This window comes from Hippocampus guttulatus, chromosome 14 (genome assembly GCF_054856545.1).
Source record: "Hippocampus guttulatus isolate MCC_2025c chromosome 14, RoL_Hgut_1.0, whole genome shotgun sequence".
In the NCBI taxonomy this organism is placed as follows: Eukaryota; Metazoa; Chordata; class Actinopteri; order Syngnathiformes; family Syngnathidae; genus Hippocampus; species Hippocampus guttulatus.
Window position 1 is genome coordinate 8,815,884 of NC_141274.1, and position 20,604 is coordinate 8,836,487.

Genomic DNA, 20,604 nt, shown 5'->3' on the forward strand with positions numbered 1-20,604 from the left:
GTGTTCACGATCGTGGATCACGTGGACCGTTTGAAAACGCTGCTCCCGGCACTCCAGATTCTCTTTCTTCCCAAGTGCCGTCGGTCAATTGTACACGTAACAAACTCTGAATAAGAATAATAATCAAAGAGAGCGCAGCAGGTCTGATCGCAAACTCCAATTGCAGACGGCTGACCGCTAACAACTTCCGGTGATGCAGATCACGGGCCCACCGTAGGTTAAACGTCACCTGCTTTTTGATTAGATTTTTGTTTTAAATACTTTTTTAAATGAAACTGGTGGGATGCTTTGGGTGAATTGCACACTAACACAAATATATACATTATTAATAAGACACACAAACAGACGCACAAATCCCCCCCACCCAATTTCTCCCTCCACCCCTCGTGATCGACTTGGAGCAGTCCGCCGACTACCGTTCGACCGCGATCAACTATACATTGTAAATTGTGATCAGAGCACATTGTGTTGGTGGAAAGAGGCCAACGCAATTGTCGCAGAGGTATTTTGCTTTGGCAGGTGTTCGCAATTTTTCAAAACAACGCAAAACAAACTACTTGTATTGTGCTTAACTGAGTGAATAACTTTTCATGTAAAGTAAAAAAAAAAAAACAACAACAACACAAGACAGCACATTCTTTTCATATGAATAGAAAACAAACTGGGGCCATAAAGTACTTTTAGGCGGACACCTACTCTTAAAGCAGAGGTTTTAATATTCATGCCAAAATGCTGTCCAATTTGTCATTCTTCAAGGGCTGGATCTCTGCTCAAGTCGAGACCACCAGCTGTGAGCAAAGAAGTCCACTACCCGTGCGGTGTGCCTTAAACTCACCGGCCCATTATGACAAAACGTGTACATTTTTCATTTTAAAATCAAACCCTAACAGCGGCGGTCATATCCAGTGTTGATTGGATCCCAACAGTGTGGGGGCTCGGGGTGAAAGGATTCAAGGAAAAAGATCACACCGGTGGAAGCAACGGTTTTGATGACACGAAGGGGGTGGATTAAAAACAACGGGGAAAAGCAAACAATCACCGCGCAAGGCATGACTTGCCATCGTTCTTTCTGCAATACGATAAAGCCTTGAAGATATTGTCCCGGTGTGTCCACTTGTCAAAGGGGGAGGAGTCAGCGGGGAAGAGCAACATTCACGATCATGCAAATCCACGGAGGACAAATGATGCGGCGCCGCCGCTCTTCCGAGACTGACCGGACCGAGCGGAGCTTTCCGAACGTCGGCATGTAAACGGTACGCCGGACCATTTCATCGAGCTGCAAGTGTACACTGTATTGACGTAGGAGTCTGGCTCCCTGTGGCGGCCATGTTGGCTCTGCTGTCCTGTTGTCCAATTGTGGCTCGTCGCCCCACGAGGTCTTTGTCATGTTTGTCGAGCGAATCCTCCGTAGACGACTGCTGCCAGGTGAGCGGCGGTGACCGCCGTGGCTTTCACTGCTTCTCGGGGTCCCACTTTGGCAGCCTCTGCAAGATGGCCTGATGGTCAACGCCGACAGTGGCCACCAGGCCTCCTTTGTTGAGAGGAGTCCCACTGTAGTCGATCTCCTCCCCCTTCAGAGTTGTCATGTGCCCCCCTAGCAGCCAAAGTTTCATGCAACTCGGTTAGTGTGCCGCCGTGCCTACTGGAACACACATTAGAAAGCCGCAACGCAACCCAATCCAACGCCGCGGGGAGCTCAGATGGGCGTGGAAATGTCGGCGAGCCACTCTGAATTTGACCAGTTGAGTCAAAAATGGATTCTATCGATTGGGAGTTTGAGCATCGAGCCATCGCAACAACATGAACTGTAGGGGCCCTTTTTTCCTTTGCCATTTTTGGAGACGTTTAAGCCAGAGGATCAATTGTTTTTGTGTATGATGTCATGGACTGATGAGCAACGTTGTTTTTTTTGTTTGTTTTTTGTTTTGCTTTTTTTGTTGGCTTTTTGCAAGCTGACACACAACCAACCGTAACACTCTGCGAACGGTTATCCATCACTGGAGGCTGTACTGTATTTTATTATTTGAAATCTTCACATGAACGTGTTTTTCTGTCTGTAAGACAGTGAATAACATGCATGTTCAAAATTTGCTCGACTAAATGTCTGCGCAGGAAAAATGAGGCGTAAATGTGACCGTTAGTTGAACATTTGGAGCTCGGCCGGCAGCTGCGAATAGTTGGATTGCATTGCCTCATCACAACATTTCATGCAGAAAGGTCAAAAATCTTCATCAACTGGGCGCGTCGGGTTTTTCCCCTGTATGCGACGGGCAATTTGAAACGGGGGAGACGGAGAGTTGAAGAGATTACCGTGTGCAGAGAGTAGGGCCGCACCAGCGCAGATGTCCCATTTCTTAATCATGGTGACGTGGACGTAAACGTCGGCTTGGTCTACGGGCTCTTTATCCGCCGAAGGCATCTGCAAGAGCGACAGGACCTTATACCCTGAAAGAGAGACAAGACCACCACGGTGAAGCTCGGAAGACTTTACAGATGCGCCGTACGTTGAATGGAATTTTCGACATGGCCTGCCTGGCATGGAAATACCAGAAAAACAAAAGGATTCCGTTTTGGGTCGGTCCCTTCGTTAAAATATTTCATGATTGATGCCAACAACAACGTAAAAAAGCATCTTACCTGCTCCTCCCGCTTCGATAATTGTGGTGCCGTTTCCAAAAGCGTCGTGAACGAAGCTTTTAACCTTCCCCGAGTGAGAGCGGGACACAATTACTTTCGGAGGGCTAACGCTATAAGACGAGCGAGGAGTCATATTGGATCCCTGATTCACAAGCGCCCAGGCTGCCGGAGAGATGAGAAAGTAGGGTCAAGTTCAGGTCGTTATTTGTAGGACTACTCTCTACTTTTACTTTGGTCATGTTATTCTAAAGAAACGGTACTCTTACTTGAGTACGGATTTGGGCTACACTACCCAGCTCTTGCCAAAATCAACTGGGAGAGCCTGACGAGTTTGGACAACACACTTACCGGTGAAACCGGTGAATGGCTGGTGTATAACACCGATGACTGGTTTACCGTTAACAGCGACGCAGACCATTGTCGTCACGTACTTGACCAAGGACTCTGGGAAGCAAGAAAAAAATAGTAATTTTCAAAAGAAGGGTGGTGGAGAGTAGATTTCAAGTGATTCTAGGATATCAACCCCAACAATTAGTACTAAATCGCGATACGTCCCCAAACAATATAAGTCAATGTGTAATATATAAGACTTAAAGCTCGCGGGGTCCAGGGACCCAAGTTTAAGAATCATGGCTCCAAACCACGAGGAGACCGAACCTGTATATTCCTGCGTGGCATCCAAAGGATCGATCCACACAGTAACGCTCTCGGCGGGGACTTCTTTGTGTCCTTCGATCTTCTCCAGTATGTCTGCTGGAATGTCCCGACTCCACAATGCAGTGTTATCCACAGTGCTGTCATGTTCCTCACTGTTCACCTGGGGTGAGAAGGGAAACAACAAAACACACACAAAGTTTACCGATTGGTGTGGAAAAGGAGGAAAATTCATATGGCACCAGTGTTTTTAGTTGACCAACAATCTATGTTCATAAAATGGATGAAACCACGACAACTGACTCACGAATGTTTAATTGTGCTATCAATAGTCGGGTCTTGAGCGTACCGGGAGTTTAAACTGTAAAAAACAAGCAAACAAACACAAAAGCATACCTTGATCTCTGGGAAGGTGTTCTTGACAAGATTGTACATTTTGCGATGGGAAAGCAAGTCTCCCATGGTCAGAAGCTCATCGGCCCCCTCCTTTGTCTTTCCCTTTGATTTCTCCTTCAGATTGTTTTCATCACGCACCTTCTTCACCTATTCAATAAAACACAAAATGATCCATCGTGCTTGTCACTACCATAACCAACACAGTAGGGGTACTTTTTTAAGAAGTGAGGGGTTGGGGGGGGGGGGGTTGTTTTTTAACCTCCTTGCCGCCAAGAACTGCAGCCTCCACCGATACAGCCAGAAGTTCTCTCAGATCTATGTTCCTCCTCTGGCTGCAAAGAAAAATGGTGATCGTAAATTGGGCCAGATCAAGTCATTTTTATCTGAGGGTCATAATTTGTGTCATAAAATGTTATGCGCAGCTGGGAGAGCACCGAACTGACATCCTGTTAAAGACACACCCATCGGGATACACAGTATTTGTTTTTGGCAAAGGAGAATTCGATATCGAGGTCGAACATACGCCTAGCTGTATGACGCTCCCAGCACCTCGCTTAAAACAACAAAACAGTACACTTGTTCATGGCATAACTAGGGAGTCTAATCACCCCATCCCGACCTCGTAATCCTCGGGTAAAATGAGATCGACTGAGGTCATCGGGGCACAGCGACTTGTATTACGCGTATTAAAACAGTGGACGGGAGACTCACCTGAAAGCAGCCAGTCTGCTGGAGATGACCCCGGCGTACAGGTGGTATAAAATGCCGAGCGCAAGAAGGCAAAAAACGGCCACGCCGAAAGGAGACAGACGAATACCCATCGGAGCCATAACGGCCAATATGTATCTTAGTGATGGGAGAAAAGCGAGCAATCGTTCACACGCTACGTGACGTGGCTATTGCGGCCGATGGAGAGCCTTTAAACTGCCAACCGAAGCTTCGTCACACACGGACTAATTTGGGGGGATAGGCATGCGAAGCCGCTAGATGAATACCAGAACATACCAAATAAACTGTCAATGCAGTACTGTCCCCCACCCCCTAAAAAACAAGCTCTTATTCCAGTTAAAAGTTCGATCGTTTAGCGCTAAACAAGACTTTACGGATCAAATTATTCTAACTTCCGATCGTGTCTTCCCTTTCATTGGACCAATTTCTTGCTCTGAAACCCGTAGAATCTAACCGCGGTTTCTGTCGTGTCGAACGTAGACCTGAACAATCCTGCCTCTGTTCACTCATCTTCCTTTTCAACGACCACCAGGGTCAGATGACGCGACATCTCGTCCGGGTTGCTACTGACGTCATCACTGTGGGACACACATGAACGACAGGCATAAACGATTAAGATTCACTCTCTCTCACACTAAAAAAGGTGCATGGAATCAACAAATACCCCGTGTCCGAATGTCCACCTTTGTCCCCTGAGCATATTCACGATATATTCTTGCACTATTTAGTAGACCCTACCTCGCCGAATAGCTGAAGCTGTACATCAGGCAAGAATGGGAAAGAATTTCCCCGACAACGTTTCAACAATTCGTGCACTCGCTTCCCAAACGTTTATTGTAAATTGTCGAAAGGTTACGTAACAGTGGTAAACATGATCCTGTCTCACTTTTTTTTGGAACTCGCTGCAGCCACAGAATTCTAAGTTCATGATCATTTGCCAAAAACAAAGTTCATGTGTTTTAACATGAAATATCTCACCTCTGTCGTGTATTCAATTAAATATAGGTTAAACATGATTAGGAAATCATTGTAATCTCTTTTAATCATCGACACAACATTCCAACTTCACTGGATTTGGGTTTGTATTTAAAAAAAAAAGAAAAGACCATTGAACATTTGACATCAACATGGGGGCTGGGAGGGGGGGTTACATTTACAAATAATATTGTTGCAGTTGACCATTACAGAGCCATAAAAAGGGGTTTTTAATGATGGTGCAAGAAGCAATGCTGTTCATTAGAAGCAACACGCATAAACCGTATGTTTGATAGTCTAACTCCGTCATGTTGAAATCATGTCCATCACATCAGTTTTTTTTTTTACTTTCCCCAGAGACTGGGAAAATTCTATAATCAAATCTATAATCACTTATCATAGTATATTACGTATTCATGATTGCATTTTCATGATTATTATGTATTAAAAAATAAACTCCCCTCCCAGCATGCATTTCAATGGGTATCAATGAAAAAGAATGCGGAAGGCTTTTCCTTCCCTATTATCTTTGTTCTAAATCCCTACACTTCCTATCAGGTTGTCCTCCTGTCTCTGCTGGCCACTTGACTGAAATGTGGTAGGACTTCAGCTCCTCGTCTGACACAAAGTCTGGGGCGCGACTCATCAGGTCATGACCGCGAAATGACTTTGGGAAGGCGATGACATCACGTATGCTGGAAGCCCCCACCATGATGGAAACCAGCCGGTCCAAACCTTCAAAAAATAAAAATAATAAATGCACGTATTGTATTTTTAGTTGCAAGATTTTGATTTTGTTGTAGTTCCCCTGCGCTGACAGAAGATCTTTTGTTTTCTTGAATTCACTCATTGCTCTGAATTGCTTTTCAAAATCCTTCTGTTCATTGATGCATTACTTCTAATTTCCATCATTTAGAATATTTCAAAATATTTTACTGTTAAAAAATGAAAAACATCACATTCCTTCTCCAATTTCATCCACCAAGCAAAGAACTTGTTCCATCAAATGAGTCACGGCCCTCAAAAAAAGGGTCGGGGGGGAAACAGCTGAACAGAACTACCTGTGCAGTTTGTTTTAACTTCCTAAACTTGAGTCCTGCGTGGAATCTTACCAAGCGCAATACCAGCATGTGGTGGCGCGCCAGAGTCCAGAGCCCCCAACAGGTGAGAAAGAACAGTGGGATCCTCCTGAGGAGAAAAATGCCACAACTGTGAGTTTTTCTCCTCGCAAAGGGGATTTTGGGGAGGAAGCCAAACAAATTGTTGGAAGCGTGCCACAAGAGCAAGTTTGCCATATCGAGCGGACGCGTCCGTGTCAAGTTTTTCACCTTGAGGATATTCTTTAAAACGTGAAGTTGCTCCGAAGCCTTGTGGATTCGAACCGAACCTCCTCCAATCTCACAACCATTCAACACGAGGTCATAGTGCTGGCCACGAACCTCGTATGACAAAGAAGAAAAATCCATACGCAACTACATTACCGAGTTCATTATTCAGTCGTTCCAATACGAGAGCAACATACTTTTTCCGGCTGCGTGTAGAGTAACGGTGTGTCCTCTGGCGCCGGAGCGGTAAATGGATGATGGGCAGACTCCAGCCGCTCCGGCTCGTCCTTTTTGGGCAAGAAGAGGGGGAAATCCACAACCCACAGGAAATGAAAGGCCGAAGAGTCGCGGATTGTCAAGCCATGAGACTCCAGGAGCTCTGCGCACTGTAAACGAAGACTCCCGAGCATTGGGCGCTGAGAATAAAGCAGATACGTGATGGTTAATAAAAGACACCATACTTTTTCACAAGTGTATTTTTCTAGAGCGCTTGAAAACAACCGCCACTGCGCATGGAGCAAAAATAATTCAGACAACAAACAATAAAACGCTAAATGAATATCGAAGACACTAGAAAGCACAAAAACTATCCAACTAAAAATCAAGTCTCATGCCAAGTCAGAAGGCAACGACTAAAAATGGAGATTTAAGACAAAGATGGGCAGCGAGGGGGCTCGTCCAATGATCGGCGGGACCGGCAACGGCAAAGGCAGGCTCCATCCCCTCAGAGCCTGCTATTCAATCCTCGCTACCCCCTCTAGTGTCTGGTCCGCAGACCCGAGGCACCGGGCAGGGAGCTCAGAGAGGGAAGGTGTGCCGAGGCCATTTCAAGAGTTGAAAAGAAATAATAAGGCTGAAAAAGAACTCTAAAATGGAGAGGGAGCCGGTGAAGTGCTTCCTCTTACGAGTACCAGCCAAGAGGCGAGCGGCGGCGTTTTGGACCAACTGGAGATGCTTCGTGAAGGATTAGCTGACTCCACGAATGACTGTTTCAAAGTGCTCACCAGAGAAAGGAGAGCCTTGACTTAAGCCAGCTGCAGTAAATGAAACAAGCTGGACTTAACAATGGCACCGATTTGCCGGTCCGAGTTCAAAATCACTGTCCAGTTGAAGACCCAAGTTCCAGACTGTTGGCTTATGAGAAGGAGCCGTGGGGCCCGAGTCAGCAGGAAGAGATGGACGAGGGCCACTGGGACCAAACCCCATCGCTTCTGTCTTCTTTCCATTGAAATTCAAGAGACGGCGTGCCCTTCCAGGGTTACTCATGCATGGTTTCATGAGGGGTCCGTTTCATACCAGAACTTCAACGGGACCGGCGGCGATCAGCAGCAGGTCTCCCGGTTCGGCAGCCGTCTTCCGCAGTACAGCATCAGTGGCGGGGCCTGACAAGAGTTTCTTCAGAGGAGACTTCAGGGTTCCATCTGCTCTGACCAGCACCAAACTCACCTCCTTGGGACAAGACAAAAGTTCACGTCGGGTGACTAGATTTGGGCTCATGCTTACACTCGCTCGCTCACTCTTGGCTTGGGCCTTGTGTGGCGTTTGCATGTTCTAGATTGGCCGTTGGTGGCAATGTGTAAGTGAACGGCTATTTGGTCTTTCTGCCCTGTGATGATAGACTGTCAACTAGTCCGGCCGCAAGTCGACCGGACCACGTTTTTCAGCTTGACTCACTTTATTTATTTTATTTTATTTTAATTTTTTAAACCCATACTATTATTTCAGTGGCGGTGACATCCCGCCCTTGCCCACCCTCCATTTAATTTGTCAAGTATTATTTCCTTTCAGAACCCTCCTGAAAATACAAACAGACCGTGGTAAACTGAAATGTATTCATATTCAAGACATTGATAAACGGAATCAACTTATCTTCTAAGAACAAAAGAGAACCTCTTTGGAGTCTCACTTGATTGATTGATTTAGCAGTATGTAGGCACCAAAGAGTTAAAAGAACTACCGGTACCTTGAATATCTAACATTTTAAATACTTTATTTAACTGTACTCATTTGAACACAGACACACACAAAAATAATACGACTACTAATGGTAATCCTAAAAATACTAATCACCGGCAACCGCCAATCATCCTCTTACCTGGTTAAAATGAGTCTTGGATGATTGTTTCAGTTCTTCTAAATCTTTCCCCGTAAATAGTTGCTGAAAATAAGTCGTAAATTGTCAAGATGACAAGAAAAGGAAGTGATGCTTTTCTAAAAAAAAATAAATAAAATAAATAAATAAAAAAGTTTGCTCTTACTGCTCCCTTGGGCACACAGATGGCCAAGACGGAGCTTCCCGCTTCGCTGACAGCCGATTTGAAGAAACCGATATCGGTGGACAGGAAAACATCTCGGAGGTCCGTCAGCTGAATGCGAAGGAACGGCAGAGTCAACGTTAACCGTGCGGGAGAAACATGGCGGCAAAAAGTTGCGGAATCTCATTTGACAAAACCAGCTTCTTGTGGACATGCTCGGCAAAGTGGGGACTCAGAACAGGGGTTATTGATTGATAAGTTAAAAACAAACCCAAAAAAAAGTTCTTTACGGTATGAGGAGCGCTGTGAATAACCTACGGTGACTGTTCAATAGTGGATTTCCGTAACTGGGTAGACAAATGGCATTTGGGTTCCAATTTTGATGGAAATGATCTTGCAAATGTCGATTGAGAATCACGCAAGAAAGGGAGAAAATGTTCATTTCAAGCACCACAGTAAACTAAAAAATAAAAAGTGACTTCCGAAATACAAGCTTACAAAGTCGCAGATGAACAAGAAATTTTGTCTGACGGCCACGACAAAGTCCGCTTGAAGATTCATGATTTGTGTTCACGGATGTCATCCAGGAGACAAAAGTAGCGCACCTTCATGCCAAATCTGGTATCAGGTTTGTCCACCCCATAGTGCCTCATGGCCTCTTCATACGTCACGCATGGGAAAGGAAGCGGGAGCGGGCCTTTCTCCGCAGGCCACGAGTATTCCAACAAACCCTCCACCAGGGACGTGATGCCCGCCTGGTCCGCAAAAGACATTTCGATGTCGACCTGTAGAGGCCACATTCGCAATGAGGCGGAGGGGAAATAAATCAATACATTTCCAGCAATGAAAATAACTCTTGTGGAGATGTGTCGAGAAGGCGAGACATCGTTACCTGGGTGAACTCGGGCTGCCGATCCGGTTTGGAGCCTTCATCTCGATAGCACCGAGCAATCTGGAAGTACCTGTGACAGTCACCGTGCACATTTTACTTGACGTGTACATGAGCATCTATTACACCAAATATTGATCGATTGATTTTTTTCCTCTAAATTTAAGTGGCTTTTTTTTAAACTCATTATTTAATCCAATGCCGGGAAAGTGGGTCATGGAAAAACCATCCCTTGTTGTTGTTGTTGTTTATTGAACACAAAACATATACAGTAATCATTTGACAGAAAATAAGGTAGATAAAATAGTAAAAAGAAAGAAATCAATCTTCATTCAACACAGTTATTATGTTCAAGGGAGTAGGAAGAAGTAAAAAACTTATCTAGTCCTACCCAGTTATGTGTTTATATCTAATAAATCATTTTTATATCAATCAGAAAAGAAAAAAAGTAAGAAGAAAGAAGTCTCCATTAAGGCTCATACTTTACCCTTAACCGTGATATTTTTACAACTTTTGGTTTGTATCGGGATTATATACTTCCACACCCTGACACTCTTGTGTCAATTTTCTCTTGTATTCATAATGGATATTTCAATACCTTTCTCTATTTATCAACTTAGTTCTGATTTATCATTATATTTAATGTTTAGAATTTATCATTTTAACTCTGATTGATGTAGGTTGTTTGTACTATTTTTTTGAATTTGTTTTTGAGCGATTTACTCATTTTCAGGTCCGTTTCGAAATTATTCCACAGATTAATACCTTTGATAGATACACTTCTTTGCTTGATGTTTGTTCTTGTTTTGAGTTTTTTGAATAAGTTGGTACCTCTTAAATCATAGCTGCTTTCTCGAATTTCGAAAAACTTCTGAATGTTTTGGCAGAGCGGGTTATTGTGTGCTTTGTACATTAATTGGGCGATTTTAAAGTCAACCAGGTCATAAAATTTCATCGTATTTAATTTGATAAATAGTGGATTTGTGGGTTCCGTATATTTTGATCTATTAATAATTCGAATTGCTTTTTTTTGTAGTTTTAGAATAGGGAGTGTGTTTGTTTTGCAGGCATTTCCCCATATTTCCACACAGTAGGTCATATATGGTAATAATAATGAAGTGTATAATGTGTACAAAGATCTCTTATTTAGCACTTCCTTGGTTTTGTAGAGGATCCCTACGGTTTTGGCTATTTTTCTTTTTACGTTATCGATATGTGGCTTCCAACATAGTTTTGAGTCTATTACTAATCCGAGAAATTTGGTTTCATACGCTCTTTCTATCTCAATTGAGTTTACCATAATTTTAGCTTGGTGTTTGATTGGTCTTGTGCCAAAAACAATTAACTTCGATTTTTTTCAGGTTAAGTGACAATTTATTTCTGTCGAACCAGTTTTTTAATTTGTTTAATTCGTTTTCTGCGGTTGTCAGGAGCTGTTTCAGATTTATTCCAGAACAGTAGAAAGTTGTATCATCAGCAAATAGGACACATTTAAATTGTTTTGAGACCTTGCAGATATCATTTATATATAAGATGAATAGTTTTGGACCAAGCACTGACCCCTGAGGAACTCCATGAGTGATTTTCAGTTGATTCGTTTTTTTATTGTTGAGCTGCACGTACTGATATCTGTTTTCTAAATAACTTTTTATCCATTTAGAAGCTACACCTCTAATGCCATATCTTTCTAGTTTTTTCAATAATATACTGTGATCTATTGTGTCAAAAGCTTTTTTTAGATCTAGGAAAACCCCAACAGTAAATTCTTTGTTGTCTATATTAGTGGCTATTGCTTCCACAAACTCCATAACTGCCATTGAGGTGGTCCGTTTTTCCCTGAAGCCATATTGATTCTCACTTAACAGCGCATGCTTTTGTATAAAGCTATCAAGTCTGCGAGAAAATAGTTTTTCTAATATTTTTGAAAATTGTGGTAGTAGTGATATTGGTCTATAATTTGTAAACAGATGTCTTTCTCCACTTTTATAGATTGGAATAACTTTAGCAATTTTCATTTTTGATGGAAAGATACCAGCTTTGAATGACAGGTTGCATATGTGCGTGAAAGGTCGCACTACATATTCTATAATCCCTCCTACCGCTAAGCATCGAAAGGAGCGACTGCATTGTCCCACCTGTCAATCCCAGCCACCATGAGAAGCTGCTTGAACTGCTGGGGACTCTGAGGGAGGGAATAGAAACGACCCGGGTCTCTGGACGGAACCACAAACTCTTTGGCTCCCTAAGAGCAGCGGGAAAAGACGCGTTAGACGAGCCTCAGGGTTAGGAAGATCACAAGTCTGGCTAACCTGAAATAATGAGAATATGTAGTTTGTGCCTATTTCACGGAATCACACTGTACTTACCCCTGGTGTTTTTCTAAACAATGTTGGGGTTTCTACGTCAACAAAACCTACAAAGTGGAAGAGAAACAAACAAAAGCAGAAGGTCAATTAAGAGGCGGTTCAGAGACCGGAGAGATGGATGGGACATGAGAATGCGAGCCAAGTACTGATAGTGCAGCGCTACACTCATCCGACTGCGAGACAAGAAGCGTGTTTGTCCAGCTCCTTGTCCCCCCTCAAGAAGCAGCGGAAAAAATGGATGGACAGTCGAATGCAAAGAATATGGCCATTTTCCATACCGTGTACGTTACAGAGATATTCTCTCATCCTCATCACGAGTTGAGACCTCAGTCGGAGATTCTTCTGCAAGTGAGAAGACCTCAGGTCCAGGTAGCGAAACTGCATGCGTAACGATTCTGATTTCTGGGCAACAGAACAGATGGCAAATGATTGACATGAACAACGTGAGGAGCGATGTGCGGCCGCTTACTTTCACAAAGTCCTTAATCTCAAACGGCAACTTCCGGCACACATTGAAAACTTCCACGTCCTCCGCAAGGACTTCTATGTCTCCGGTTGGCATCCCCTATCATAAAGGCAACGTGATGATGACAGCATCTCTAAAAACAATGACAATTCTGCAACACAAATAAAATTCTCAGCAACACACAACCGTCACATAGCCGCTGAAACATTATTGTACATTTTTGGGAGCGGGCGATAGCGCATCTGTAAAGGCTTAGACTTGGAAAAGGATCAAGTCCCCTGTGCTTGCAAAAGAAACACCAATTTGCATCATGATCGCTGTTGAGGGGCCCTTGAGCGTCCAACCAGCCTCCACAAAAAAAAAACATACGTCAGGGGGTGGCGGGCTGCGTTATCATGACGATGGCAGAGGAATGTCGTGGAATGACTCCCCGGACACGCTGAAGTTTTACAACAAACTGGTGAACTCCATCACAATTGTGTCCCACCAAAACAGCGATGGCATGCCATCTCCAATGATTAAGAAAGATAGACTCTTGACTCTTACAGGTATATACTACATACAAGTATAATCGATTTTGGTGTGTGTGAAAAAGGGGGCATGCATGCCTGTTGTGTGGTGTGTATTTAAAAAACACACACAAGACAGTTTTAATTTCCCCTTGAGTAATGACTGATGAGTGAAAATGCAGATTATGGAATGCAGTACATTTAACACACCTTGTTTTCCTGTCCCGCTGGCCGCTCCAGAACTGTCCCAGTAACCTTGATGACAGACTCAGCTGTGAGATTACACAGTATCTGTTTAAGATGGCTTGCACCCTGCAGACAAGACGAGACTTTATTTACACCTAATTTTAAACATTTTGAGTAAGTCAGCAGGAACCAAACGGCCATCGCCATATAATCAAGACAATACCAAATACAATCATGTGGAACACTTACATCCTGCTGAGGTATAAGTACTTGGGTCAAGCCGCTGAAGTCTCGTAGAATGACAAACAGGTCTTGTCTGCTTAGGACAAATACCATAAAACAAGAAACATTGCCATGCCCAGTCACATTTTTCTTGTACTAGTACCATTTTATTCATTGAACTACTGTGATTGTGTTGGCTTCAGTGTTTTCTCTCATATTTGAAAGCACCTCAGGTATTGGACCCATCCACACAAGGTGACCTTCTCTCCAATATGCTCAGATCTCAGTTGTCCACAGGTGTGACTCCTAAAAGACAAAGAGCTGCTTCCTGAGGACAAAAAAAGTGACAGTGACAGAGTTAATACTCTTTTTTTAATGACATTTTATTTACAATAAACTGTTACTGAATACTCTTTAATAGTTGCGCCGTACAATTCAAAAGTTTTAAGGTGTTGTCTTATCAAAGTTCTCATGCTCCTTTACGGTTGTCTCTTTTGACACATCATTTAAAAAAGAAAGAAAAAAGAAAAAGAATACAATTATATAAGGAGTGACAGACGTGTATTTGCTGATGATGCAGTACAGGTAAATCTGACTGATTGTATCAGACCTTATCGACGCATAATTCTGCTTGTAATGTACCTGTGATCGAAGAGTTGGATGCGTGGGAATTGTCAAGGCAGCTCGGGTGTTTGACTTGTGGTCTCCAGATAAGGTTTCCTTGACCTGAAGTCGAGGTTACGTGGCGATAAGAAATTCCATGAACTCCAAGTGCACGGAGTGTCCTCTGCATCATATATCTGCATGTTGTGGCCATTATGTATTCATGAATTGTATTACATGAAGATAATTTCTCTGCGTGGGATATGCCTCGTTTCGAGGATCAAGGCCTGTAAAATATGATCTGCCTTCAGAGTCAAACAAACAAAAAACCGTTGGACAAACTGTTCGAGGTCATATCTTTATCAATTTCTGATTCAATCAAATTAGACCCTCTGTGTTTTAATTACGCATGGTCAAGGATGGCGCAGAACGGAGAGAAGCCCGATCGGTCCAACTACTCCCTGTCTCATGCCAGACCGGTTATAGTCCATTCACTGCCTTAGCGAAGATCTCGTTCAAATTCAATAGTCCTTTAAAAAGGTAGCCACGTTTTTTTCAGCCCTCCAGTCAAACGTAGCGTTATCCTTTGGAAACACCATAACATTGTGCGGAGTTGTACACAATGTTATTGTCCTAAAACATATGGTTTCGTCCAATTTCTTCTTCTCTTGGGTCTATTCGGAAATTGAACCGAGAGCGCCTCCAATTGGCTATGACAATACAGTATGCAATCACGCTGACGGTGATCCGTTATGGTATGAAACAGACAATAGAGTTAGTGTAATGTTTTGTTGTTTCGGTACCGTGTCATATTAAGTTCGTGGTGGAATAGTTAAAAGTTCTGTATACACAGATGTTTGTTTATCGTTCATGATTCAATTGAAACAAATCAAGATTCAAATCAAGACGAAAATTGTAAATCGACCACAAATGTCTTTCTTGGGTCCTGTGCCGGTGTTGCACACACGACCCCCTTTCTGCACATCTCGATAAAAAGTGTCATGAAAAACTTCATTAATCTTAAGTGTCGTAGCCCAGCAGAGGGCGCTCAGTGTACGGAGTATCAAACAACACCGTTTACTATTGCGTGAATAGAAAAAACATAAAATTTCCGGCGTTTGAAATGGCTCAAATCATAGCTTTCTCGATTAACGCTGAATCAAAGTTGGTCGAAATTCCCATACCCATCATGCACCGCGCGGACCCGGAGCTCTGCAAGTGATCTATTGTGGCTGGCATGAAAGTGCACTTCCTTGATGATCCACAAGAGGTAACCGTAAGGTTAATGACCACTTAGGATCGAACCCGAACCCACTGTATGCCTCGAACCCGAACGAAATAAATAACATGGGAGGAAATTGGAAAGGTACATAATATGTGTAATTACAAAATATCAGCGTTGATTTATAGATTCTGTTGTGCTTCTTGTGTCATTCTTGGCCCTATTTTTCCGTGTGTTTTAATAACAGCTCGAATATCACTTGACAAACAAACGTGCTGAATGAAAAGGATCGAATTTCAGGGAGAGAGCGCCTGCATAACAATGACATCATCAGACAACTGTCGCCTCATGGAGATCAGATGGTCAAGGGAGCTGCATTTCTGCCAGGTGTTTCACTCCCTGGATGGATCTCTATCTCTCTCTCTCTCTCTCTGCCTGGCTAACGAAAAGACACCAACCACCAAATATAATTTCTTGTCACTTCCTTATGTCTCGTTGTGTCACTTGGTGCAAAGCAGAATTTTGAGAGTGCACTCATAATTGTCCTTAGGGTCCATACGAAAATTTGCATATACCATCGACACCCAAGTGGGATGGTGAAATGGCAAACTTGAGGGTGACAGCAACCCTCCCCCAGACTTAGTCAACGGGGACTCAGTCAGACACACTAACAGGCGCGCACCCCCAGCGCGCGACACATTTGTGACATTGGCCTTCAGTGAGCCCGACTTAATCCACCATTTTATATTACAATGATGCAACATAAACCACAGGGACGTATCGTGACCAAAATTCGTCCTGGAAAAATTTGTCACCGCTGGAGTGGGGCATTCTTTACGGCGGCTGTCACGCCCCAAAAGGTAATTGTCATCGACGTGGGGTGTGGCGGTGTCTCCCGGCCGCTCAGGAATCTCACGGGATTCCCGTGGGCCCCATGCCCCGGATAAATCGTCAATATCACCACACCCCACACCCCTCTCACATCTGCAAGTCTTCGAGGTCAGCTGTATTGAACTCGAATGCGACCCATGTTACCATGGTAACTATCGGTTTCCAGCTGTTAGTCTTCCCCATTTGGTCGGCAGGAACCCATCTTTAAGGGCTTGAGGTTTGGAACAGGAGGTTCATGGATTGAGTTCGGGTAGCAAGATGTTGTCTGCCTCCTCACTGCTGTCAATATGTCTTTGAGCCAGGGAACGACCCCTCGCCCCAAACCCCCACACTCCAAGCGCAGCTCGAGAGGTGCGGCACGAGCTCATTCTGATGTCACTCCTCGTACAGCACAATACGCTTGCATGTGTGCGATCTGGTTCTCTGTGTGCTGTGCAATACAAACACAGCATCGTGAAATACGAATTTCCCCTTGAGGGATTCTAATCAGTATAAGAAATGGAATTAAAAGTGAATTAAAATGAAATGACACCTGCTGACCTAGTTCTCCACCCCCTCACTTCTATTTCCACCAGTGTCCTGCTGCATCTATGATGACCTCATAGCCGCACCCGGTCCGTGTGTGCATGCGCGTGTGTGTTCAATGATGCGGATGATCCACTGATCTGTGATTGATGCGGTGTTCCCCCTCCCCCCTTTTTGCAAGGCTCCATTTTCCTCTAGTACCTCACAATTTGTGGGGAGGGGCGGGGGTTGTCGGTCATCAGGGACCCAGGTGAGAAGAGCATGAGGAGGCGCGCGCACACACTATCAAGCAGTGTATGGCTGCAACGCACAGACATCAGTGTTTTGAATGGTGTCATGGACCGCACACAGAGGTATGACAACCACAAGCAGGATAAAATTCTGTCATCAAAACTCCAGAATGCTTTCTTTCACTTTGTACAAACAACAATGGAAGTCTGCCTTTGTTTCTCCCAAGTGGATATCGAGTGTCGGTGCAAACAGTGACATCACACAAGCAGCTGTGAATGGAGACACAGTCTCACAAAGCAGAAAAAAAAACTGTCTCACAAAGAAAAGCCCCCCCCCCACACACACACACATGCAAAGCATTTGGTTTAACAGCACTTCCTCCCCCAGCTAGAAGGAGGCTACATTGTCATCGATTGCAGCAGTGCCACTCACAGGTTGTCAAAGCTTTTGAGCTCAACAGTTGATCTCTTCTTTCGCGGCTGTGTGTTTTATTCATCCGACAGTACATGGTCTAGTAGATTAAACCCCTTTGCTCTGTCCGACTGGCCCCCCAACAATGGGTCTTTGATGGGCCTTTGCCACCGCTCCTTTTGTTGGTGCTTGTTCCGGGCCTGTCCCCAGGTAGTCACCAGTCCTTTCTTTTTCCACCAGCGAAATCGGCTCTCGCTCTGGTGCTTCAGCTGGCCTTGATTATTTGTTGGTTCCAGAAGACTCTAGCAGGAACTACGTCAGGGGGCGGGGTTATCATGACGAAGGCAGAAGTAGAGCAATGAGACACTGGACACACGGAGGTTTTGCACAAACATTGGAAGAGTGATGATGGAGTGATGACGGACGTGCATGCTATATATATATATTTTTTTTATATAGCGCTTGTCCTCATTTGTGCGATGGGTGAGCTATCCTAGCCAACTTTCAGCGTCAGGCCAGGTACAGCAAGCACTGGTTCCTAGTCAATGGCGGGTCATGTATGAGGCTCGCGACATTCGCAATCATACCTTTGGATAATTTGCTTTTGGAATGTGTAAGGAAGCCAGATACACACAAGCACAGAGAGAAGATGCAAATTCCACACAGGAAGGCCGGGCTCCAGATTCAGAGCCACACGTGCTAACCAATAATACACCATGCTAGCCGAAATTAACCTTGAGAGTGACCCGTGTTTATTTGATGGCTATATGCTACAGACGCAGTCGCATATATTCATTCAGATCAGGTTCCCCCTCCATCCCGTCCATCTGTCTGCCTGCTCATTCATCCATCATCCTTCTTAGAGTCAGCCAATCAATATGTGATGTCAGGATGAGGTAAGTGATGAGTTCAGAGTCATAAAGCCACATGATAGGCTGATAACAGCGCCATCAGCAGCCGCTGCTGGAAATTGATGGCGCCCAGAATTCTGGATCATATTTCACTCGTTTTTCCCTCTCCCTCTACGGACACACACACACACACACACAGAGTGAGGATCCCGTATCTCCTGCCACAGAAATGGATTTTTCGCCAGCAAACCACACAGGGTGGATTCATATCTCTATTGATTTAGATGTGGAGATGAACTGAAAGGAATCAAATGAGATCAGCCTGGCAAGTAAATTGCAAAGTAATCAAATTAATCTGTTGAAGATACAGAGATAGTAAAGGTTACAATTATTCATGAGGTATTTAGTTACACCAGAAAGCCATTGCCGCGGCGTGGAAGTCAAATCGCACATGAAGGATGAGAGACGATGATTCCAATGGTTTTCGAACCACAGCGAGACAAAGGGCATGGAGAAAAGTGTGGAAATGTGACACAAAAATCCTCAAGCGGTTCTTAAACAACACCAGGGAACGCACTCAATAGAAAAGACGAAGGTTATGAAATCTCGCACTCTTTTTTTCCCCTTAAAGTTTGTTATTGACTCCCCACCCATAAGAAATCATTCTGTACCATTTGTTAAAACTGTTCGTATGACCTGACAGTCAAACACGAGTGGAATGATCTGTGGAAAAAAAAGGCTCTCTCTGGCCCCATCTTTTACCTCTAACTTGATTTTTAAGAAACCGCCACAATCAAGGAAAAGCAACCAAGCATAGACAGAATTTGGCGTCCATTTACGAGTGCACTCGTCTTAGGAGGCACAGCGCCACAGCCTTGCCCTGCTGGTACCAGAAACTGTTTGCCAAGAACCGGGCGCACGACTCGCCAGCAGAAACAGAGCCAAAGGACCTCAGGCACCTGAGAGGATTCAGAAACGAATGCAGCGCACCCTCGACAAACGCAAAAGCAAATCTCCGTTTTGACTTCTTCGCAGGATACCGTGTCAACACTTCCAAATATGGGCATGCTTGCAACCAGTCGGGTGCAATGCTAAAAGGGCTTTATTCACACTCGCAACCCAGCGGCCATAGTATTACTTCTGCTGCAATTTCATGACGTTACATATGCATTCGCTGTGACGACACAGTTCGAGTCAGGTGCCATTACGCACGGCCACGTTTGAGGATCGCGCTCGTGCACCTACGTGAGGGGCGTGGCTTTGATCAGAGAGGGCGGGGTAAGTGAAATGAGTCCACGTTCATATGCCGCAAGTAGTTTTAATACCGCAAAGTCCCTCTTTCAACACAAGTTTGAAAAAAACAAATCACACACAATGAAATGTACTCAAGTAGAAAAACAGAAGACTTTTTGCCAGAGTGAGTCACTCATATAATTTGCTTGGCGCAGTTTTCGCGCCGGATGTCCTCCCCGACACAACCCAACAATTTTTACCCGGGGTTGGAACTGGCAGCGCGGAAGTACGAAGTAAAAACTATATTTTTGCTCAGTTATATACAATATCAATTGAACTTGGTACAGTAATCGTAAACAATCTTTTTTTTCTGAGCACCTGTCTCCAGCAATGTGTCCAAGCATGAAGCCGCGCCTTCTGCCATCATGGCAGAAGAGCACACAACCTCCATTTAGCCTGAGGCGGAAGTGAGGTTGAATGAATGTCATTGTGTTGTGTATGGAGATGGAGGAGGTGGGAGGGATGTTGCACTGGCTCACGTTTCTTCCATTTGTCTCCCTTGGTAACAGAGGGCGAGATAGACATAACCTCAGAGCAAACAGGAGGACATCTGGAGCTGCTTCTCTCCTCCTCCTCCTCCAGCCTCCTTTGTTTGTCCCCCTCTCGAACTTGTCCCTTTCCTCTTTTTCCTTCCTCTGACCTCCCCTCCCCTCCCTTAATTTTTTTTCATATTCTCTTCGCTGTGTCACTCGCTGGGGGCTACCAATCATGGAAGCCGCCAGGCTGTAGGTGGTCATGCCGACGGCAGATGGCTCTTTATCGCTCAAGCCCTGGCCTCGCCATGACAACTACAGAGAGCAGGAAGCGACACATCCAGCAGAGTGGAGAGATTCGTGTTGACAGGGCGCGCTCGCGCGCGCGCACACACGCACGCGCACACACACGCACACACTACTGTCTACCTATCTAAATTTTGTACAGGAGACCGCTAAACCATCTAGCAACCTGTCAATCCTGCTTTTATCCAT

At 44.4% G+C, this 20,604-nt stretch overlaps 2 protein-coding genes across 3 annotated transcripts; both read right to left on the bottom strand.

Moving 5' to 3' along the window:
- Positions 1 to 696: 696 nt before the first annotated feature.
- bpnt2 (3'(2'), 5'-bisphosphate nucleotidase 2) lies at positions 697 to 4,969 on the bottom strand. The gene is made up of 8 exons (XM_086129491.1): positions 4,399 to 4,969; positions 3,947 to 4,019; positions 3,688 to 3,834; positions 3,295 to 3,454; positions 2,986 to 3,081; positions 2,638 to 2,799; positions 2,311 to 2,445; positions 697 to 1,594 (listed from the first exon to the last, which is right to left on the bottom strand). Exons 1-8 carry the CDS (start codon positions 4,515 to 4,517, stop codon positions 1,452 to 1,454), a joined length of 1,035 nt encoding a protein of 344 aa, XP_085985617.1. The 5' UTR covers positions 4,518 to 4,969; the 3' UTR covers positions 697 to 1,451.
- A 463-nt stretch (positions 4,970 to 5,432) lies between these two features.
- On the bottom strand, positions 5,433 to 14,886 carry dars2 (aspartyl-tRNA synthetase 2, mitochondrial). Of its 2 annotated transcripts, XM_086129489.1 has the most exons (17): positions 14,252 to 14,886; positions 13,838 to 13,937; positions 13,637 to 13,703; positions 13,412 to 13,513; positions 12,696 to 12,791; positions 12,505 to 12,628; positions 12,227 to 12,273; positions 11,996 to 12,102; positions 9,864 to 9,933; positions 9,577 to 9,756; positions 8,975 to 9,082; positions 8,812 to 8,874; positions 8,013 to 8,165; positions 6,914 to 7,132; positions 6,720 to 6,830; positions 6,504 to 6,579; positions 5,433 to 6,126 (listed from the first exon to the last, which is right to left on the bottom strand). In XM_086129489.1, exons 1-17 carry the CDS (start codon positions 14,424 to 14,426, stop codon positions 5,915 to 5,917), a joined length of 2,010 nt encoding a protein of 669 aa, XP_085985615.1. In that variant the 5' UTR covers positions 14,427 to 14,886; the 3' UTR covers positions 5,433 to 5,914. The 2 variants fall into 2 exon arrangements, with proteins under 2 accessions (XP_085985615.1, XP_085985616.1); XM_086129490.1 differs by lacking the exon at positions 12,696 to 12,791.
- Positions 14,887 to 20,604: the final 5,718 nt, after the last annotated feature.

Coding starts and splice junctions, on each gene's coding strand:
- dars2 (XM_086129489.1), bottom strand. CDS start 14,426: ATGGCCACAACATGCAGATATATGATGCAGAGGACACTCCGTGCACTT. Junction 13,514..13,636: donor TACTTATACCTCAGCAGGAT/GTAAGTGTTCCA, acceptor TCTTGTCTGCAG/GGTGCAAGCCATCTTAAACA. Junction 8,166..8,811: donor CCAAGACTCATTTTAACCAG/GTAAGAGGATGA, acceptor TCTTGTCCCAAG/GAGGTGAGTTTGGTGCTGGT.
- bpnt2 (XM_086129491.1), bottom strand. CDS start 4,517: ATGGCTCCGATGGGTATTCGTCTGTCTCCTTTCGGCGTGGCCGTTTTT. Junction 4,020..4,398: donor AGCAGACTGGCTGCTTTCAG/GTGAGTCTCCCG, acceptor TTTTCTTTGCAG/CCAGAGGAGGAACATAGATC. Junction 3,082..3,294: donor TGCCACGCAGGAATATACAG/GTTCGGTCTCCT, acceptor CTTGCTTCCCAG/AGTCCTTGGTCAAGTACGTG.